The sequence below is a fragment of the Cryptomeria japonica genome, chromosome 8 (genome assembly GCF_030272615.1).
Source record: "Cryptomeria japonica chromosome 8, Sugi_1.0, whole genome shotgun sequence".
Lineage (NCBI taxonomy): Eukaryota > Viridiplantae > Streptophyta > Pinopsida > Cupressales > Cupressaceae > Cryptomeria > Cryptomeria japonica.
The window spans coordinates 241,822,321-241,828,775 of NC_081412.1; the positions used below are offsets into that span (position 1 = coordinate 241,822,321).

General features: G+C 37.2%; 1 protein-coding gene across 1 annotated transcript; it reads right to left on the reverse strand.

The window, feature by feature from the left end:
• Positions 1–1,383: 1,383 nt before the first annotated feature.
• Positions 1,384–5,769, reverse strand: LOC131033221 (probable leucine-rich repeat receptor-like protein kinase At5g63930). The gene has a single exon (XM_057964386.1). It carries the CDS (start codon positions 5,767–5,769, stop codon positions 1,384–1,386), a length of 4,386 nt encoding a protein of 1,461 aa, XP_057820369.1.
• Between the last annotated feature and the right edge of the window lie 686 nt (positions 5,770–6,455).

Consider the following 6,455-nt stretch of genomic DNA (forward strand, 5'->3'; position numbering starts at 1 on the left):
TACCTTCAATAGTATTAGTGTTACTATCACTTGAATTCATTTTCAAACCATCATTCAAGCCAACCTCAAAGATCCCACTGGTCTTAATTGTACTCATAGATAATTTCATCATTAATGAACACAACCCTATCATTAGTTGATTTGAAAGGACTATAAGTATGATCTTTATCAAATTCACTAGGAATAACATAATTAAGGGGCATAATTAGTGTTAGAAAACAAAAGTGGTCTCCAACCATAAGGCAAATTGAATGAACGCATTCTTCTTTGATAAATATGTAAAATTACAACACTTTATTCTATTAAAAGTACAATACAAACCAATATCACAAATTTATCAAAATATTCAGCTAAATCGCAACATTAGAATCCAGAAACAAAAAGATATGTTCTAGAAATCACAAGCAAAGTTTTGTCTTACATCATACTTTCTTTATTTTAGACTTCCTACTTAAAATTCAAATTTTGGAGAGAAAAAGACTCAAGATTGTGACAAGGCCAATAAATTTCCTTCAATTTCAATTTAAAAAATAAAACAATAAAAAATCAACAAGCATCCTCAATAGCATCTTACTCCATAGAATAATAATGTTAACAATATCAATTTATATAATATAAAAACATTGACATATATCACAATTTAACAATATCAATTTTTATAAGCTGATGCAAATATAAGACGTTAGATACTAACCCCTTGTCCCCATGCGGCTGCTTAAGTGCAATTTCTGCTTAAAATTAAGTAGCCAGAGTGTTCCCATACAAATTTTTAATTAAGAGGAAAGGATAAATTTGAATCTTTTCCTATTTAAGTGGAGGAGCCGCTGCTTAAAACTTAAAAATAAGCTTTGGAAAAAGGGGGGGCTGGAAATAAGCAGCAACTGCTTATTGAGAAGATTGACACGTGGCTCTCCAAAACAATTTCCTTCTTTTTATTTGTTTCCAATTTTTTCTCCAAAAAAATTCAGCAGCAGCTGCTAGCCAAAATAAGCTAAGCAGCCGCATGGGGACCTGCCCTAAATGATACTAAATTTCCATTGCTACTCATATATGAGATTATATCGTTATTATAAAACTCCAAAATGTTGATGCAAGATAGATGTTAATCACTACAGAAAAGAATAGATATATCTAAGCACCTAATTCACAATGCCTGGTAAAGAATGAACTTTGAATTATAGCAACAAAACAAATCCCAACAAACCATTCTCCCATAAAATTGCTGAAACTTTTTCTAGAAATTGGGTTTGTCGAAACTCCAAATCCCATTGAAATAACATTGCTCTATTTTGGAGAACACACCTCATCAAAAAGATATTATTTATTTATTTCGATTTATGAAACCAAAACATTTTCCAGATGAAGAATACCTGGAGTGGACAGCTAAAAAACGGGCGCGGATGTGGATGAAGATGCTGATGACGATGCAGATGAAGATGCAGATGTGGATGGTTGAAATGAAAAACGAGGCCTGTAATTCAGACTCCAACTACAACTTTGGGAGCCTGCAACTCCATGAAATACTCTTCTTCTGAGGGCCCTAATCCAACGCCCTAGTTCGCCCCACCAGACAATCAGTGACAATGTTCCGCCAAATCCAATCCCCCACCCCAACCCCACACCCATCACTGACACGTACTCATCTATCCTGCTCCACACTGACTTCTCACCATTTTCGGAAGGTGACACCAATGGCATATTTTTGTAGCATTTCCTGAAAGTTAATATATTTGTATTGTCACATAAACAGGGAGGGTTTCCCTGATATGAACCCTCATCAAAACCTGAAAACTGCGTTCCTCTGGGTATATGCCCACAAAGATTGTTGAAAGAAACAGTGAAGTAGGCCAAGAAGGACAAGTTAGACAGCTCCTCCGGTATCTGTCCGCTTAAATTATTCCTAGACAGGTCCAACTGTTCCAGGCTTGATATTTGCCCCAAAGATGCGGGTATTCTACCTTCCAGATGATTTCCAGACAGATTTAACAGCCTCATGCTAGATAGATGTCCAATGCTTTCTGGTATTTCCCCAATAAGATTATTGTATGACAGGTCCAGTATAATGTTTGCTGCTAGAACATAAGTAATTGTATACTCCTTTCCTTTCTCCACTATGGGTATCTCTTCATATAGTGTGCTACCTGTCACTCGAGAAGTTTCTGTGTTTCGGAATCCCTCAAGGTCCTTCAGACGAGAGGGAATTCTTCCGATAAATTTATTATTGGACAAGCCCAACACCTGCAAACTGGTGAGGTTTGTGATCCACAGAGGTATTCTGCCCTCAAGTTCATTAGAGCCAAGGCTTATAACTCTCAACTCTTGACAATTTGCAAGAAGGCCTGGAGGAAACTCACCTGTCAGTCTATTCCTGCTGAAATCCAGAAGCTGAAGATGTGTACAATTGGCCAAGGAAGCAGGCAGAGTCCCAGAAAACTTATTACTATGAACTGAAAGAACTTCAATGAAATAAGAAAAATTAATATCAAGATCCCCATAGAAGGAGTTGTTGGATAGCTTTAGCCTCTTCAAGGCTGTACAATTAGCCAATGTTGCAGGAATTTTTCCGGTCAAGAAGTTATTAGATACATCCAACGTCAGAAGTGAAACCAGATTACCTATGATCTCAGGAATATACCCAAAAAAACTGTTGTTGTGCAAATCTAGATAAACAAGATTTTTGAGTTCACTAATACTAACTGGTATAGATCCATTTAATGAGTTTGACTGCAAACTGAAAGCTTTCAAAGATTGGAGCTTCCCTATGGCATTTGTCAGTGTTCCTGTCAGATTGTTGTTGTCGAGGTAAAGAGATTGAAGTAGGGTCAAATTAGCTATTCCTGCAGGTATGCGCCCTGTTAATCTATTTGTACCTAAATTCAAAAGGTACAATTTTGTTAACCTCCCACAGCTCTCTGGAATTGTTCCCCTATAACTATTGTCACCAAGATTTAAGAATGTCAATGTGGTCATATTGAAAACGGCTTCTGGCAGTCTCCCTTCCATGCCATTACTCACCAAAGAAAGAACGGAGAGGGGAAGTTGAAAGATACTAATGGGAAGTGGTGCCTTAATTTTATTGTTCCCCAGATCTAGATAAACAAGATTGCTGCAGTTGCCTATGGATTGTGGAATTTGTCCTGTAAGCTGATTATGAGATACATCCAACATCTGAAGTGAAGCCAGTCTGCCAACGCTGTCAGGAATAAACCCTGAAAAATTGTTGCTGTGGAAATCTAGATAGACAAGATTTTTGAGTTCACTAATACCAAATGGTATGGATCCATTTAGTGAGCTTGAGTGCAGATCGAGAACTTTCAAAGATTGGAGCTTCCCCATGGTGTTTGTCAATGTTCCTGTCAGATTGTTAGTGTGAAGGTAAAGCTCTTGAAGTAGGGTCAAATTGGCTATTCCTTGAGGTATGCTCCCAGTTAATCTATTTGTGCCTAAATTCAAAATGACCAAGTTTGTTAACATTCCAATGCTCTCTGGAATGGTTTCTTTATAACTGTTGACACCAAGATATAAGAACCTCAATGTGGTCGTATTGAAAACGGCTTCTGGCAGTCTCCCTTCCATACCATTACCAAACAAAGAAAGAGTCGACAGGGGAAGCTTGGATATACTCATTGGAAGTGGTGCCTTGATTTTATTGTTCCCCAGATCTAGATAAACAAGATTGCTGCAGTTGCCTATGGATTGTGGAATTTGTCCTGTAAGCTGATTATAAGATACATCCAATATCTGAAGTGAAACCAGACCGCCAATGCTGTCAGGAATAAGCCCAGAAAAACTGTTGCTGTGGAAACCTAGATAAACAAGGTTCTTGAGCTCACCAATACCAAATGGTATAGATCCATCTAATGAGTTTGAGTGCAGAGCGAGCTCTTTCAAAGATTGGAGCTTTCCTGTGGCGTTTGTGAGTGTTCCTATCAGATTGTTAGTGTCGAGGTAAAGCTCTTGAAGTAGGGTCAGATTGGCTATTCCTTGAGGTATGCTCCCAGTTAATCTATTTGTGCCTAAATTCAAAATGACCAAGTTTGTTAACATTCCAATGCTCTCTGGAATGGTTTCTTTATAACTGTTGACACCAAGATATAAGAACCTCAATGTGGTCGTATTGAAAACGACTTCTGGCAGTCTCCCTTCCATACCATTACCCAACAAAGAAAGAGTCGACAGGGGAAGCTTGGATATACTCACTGGAAGTGGTGCCTTGATTTTATTGTTCCCCAGATCTAGATAAACAAGATTGCTGCAGTTGCCTATGGATTGTGGAATTTGTCCTGTAAGCTGATTATAAGATACATCCAATGTCTGAAGTGAAACCAGACAGCCAATGCTGTCAGGAATAAGCCCAGAAAAACTGTTGCTGTGGAAATCTAGATAAACAAGGTTCTTGAGCTCACCAATACCAAATGGTATAGATCCATCTAATGAGTTTGAGTGCAGAACGAGCTTTTTCAAAGATTGGAGCTTTCCTGTGGCGTTTGTGAGTGTTCCTATCAGATTGTTAGTGTCGAGGTAAAGCTCTTGAAGTAGGGTCAGATTGGCTATTCCTTGAGGTATGCTCCCAGTTAATCTATTTGTGCCTAAATTCAAAATGACCAAGTTTGTTAACATTCCAATGCTCTCTGGAATGGTTTCTTTATAACTGTTGACACCAAGATTTAAGAACGTCAGTGTGGTCATATTGAAAATGGCTTCTGGTAGTCTCCCTTCCACACCATTACCCAACAAAGAAAGAGTCGACAGAGGAAGTTTGTAGATACTCATTGGAAGTGGTCCCTTGATCTTATTGATCCCCAAATCTAGATAAATAAGATTGCTACAGTTGCCTATTGTTGCAGGAATAGAGCCAGTAAGATTACCTGGACCTTGCAGTACTAATTTCCGAAGCTCTTTCAAATTTCCCAGTTGAGGTGGTATATAACCAGTCAGCTCGTTACCCAAAAACAATTCCTTGAGTGAAGAACAATTACCCAAATCTGCAGGTATTTCGCTCTTCCATGGATTATAGCTGAGGTCAAGCACCTCCAACATTTTCAGACGACCAAATTCCGTTGGTATCGTCCCCATCAAACCATTTTCTTGCAAGGAAATAAGTCGAAGTTGTGTGCAGTTGCCCAAAGAAACTGGAATCATTCCGCTGAGGTGATTGTGGGACAAATCTACCCACTCAAGGTGCGTGCAATCGCCAAGATATTTGGGAATGGAACCATTCAGTAGATTTTGGCTGAGATCAAGTATCCTCAATGCTTTCAGTTGGCCAAGTTGAGGTGGAATCCATCCGGTGAAAGAATTTTGAGAGAGATTCAAAGTGTGTAACAAGGAGAGGCTTTCTATGGAAGAAGAAATAGTACCTTCCAACTCCAAGTGAGGGAGAATCAGGGCCACAACTCTGTGGGTATGCTTTCTGCACCAAACACCATTCCACGAGCATACGTTTTCTGAATTGCTAAAAGTCCAGCTGGAGAGTGATTGCATGGGGTCCGCTGTAATACAATCTTTGAAGGACAGCAGAGCTTCAAAATCCTTTTTATCATGGCCTGCCCAGGTAGACCTTTCCTCCATCAGAATGTGTTCTTCCAGAGCAGAAAACCTTGTATGTTTATCAGGGCCATACAAAACAGTGTCCCCGCCATAAAAATGATTTGAATACCAGTTCCTTTTCTGATGGGCATTGGCTATCACAATGCCAGAGATTAATAACAATTCCAATAACAACAGTTTTACGAAAAAACAACAAACTTCCATTTCCTTTGCTAGCATTTCTCAACCTTCGGCTCTCTCAAACATCAAAAGATTGTATGAACTTATATAAAATTATTTATATTATGTAATTATTAATTGTTTCATTATATTAAATATTAAATAACTAGTATATCTATCTTTAGAGAAATATAGGTAAAGTACGTCTAAAGATATCATATTTGTTTATTATTCTACTTTTAAAATTATGTCCAACTTCACACCTGATCATTTTATTTGTCATTGTGTACATGTCTTAAGACATTAACTCAAAATATGTAAAAATATAAATGAAAAAAAACTTGAGTATGTAATTTTCACCATTTCAAATACATATTAGATATTAAAATATTTAAGCTATATCTTTTGCATTATACTTGATTTATCAAATAAACATAATTTAAAAAGGAAAATACACTTTTTTTAGGCTTAACCTTGTCTAATCAAATGAAATGATTAGAAGTTAGTACAAATCAGCATACAATAATAATCATCAAGTGTTGGTATGAATAATTATACAATTATTGATAATTTACAAAAGTAAATGAAAATATAATAGCCCGGATACTTAACAATCGAGGATGTGTAACTTTTATGTAGATTTTAGATATTATTGTTAGTGGATTCATAATTTGATGTATTTATGTATTTGTAATGCTTCAAATTTAAAATAAGGAATGTGCTTTATTTTGGGCCAAATCTACACC

Excerpts from the sequence above, each read along its gene's own strand:
- LOC131033221 (XM_057964386.1), bottom strand. The coding sequence starts at position 5,769 with ATGCTAGCAAAGGAAATGGAAGTTTGTTGTTTTTTCGTAAAACTGTTG.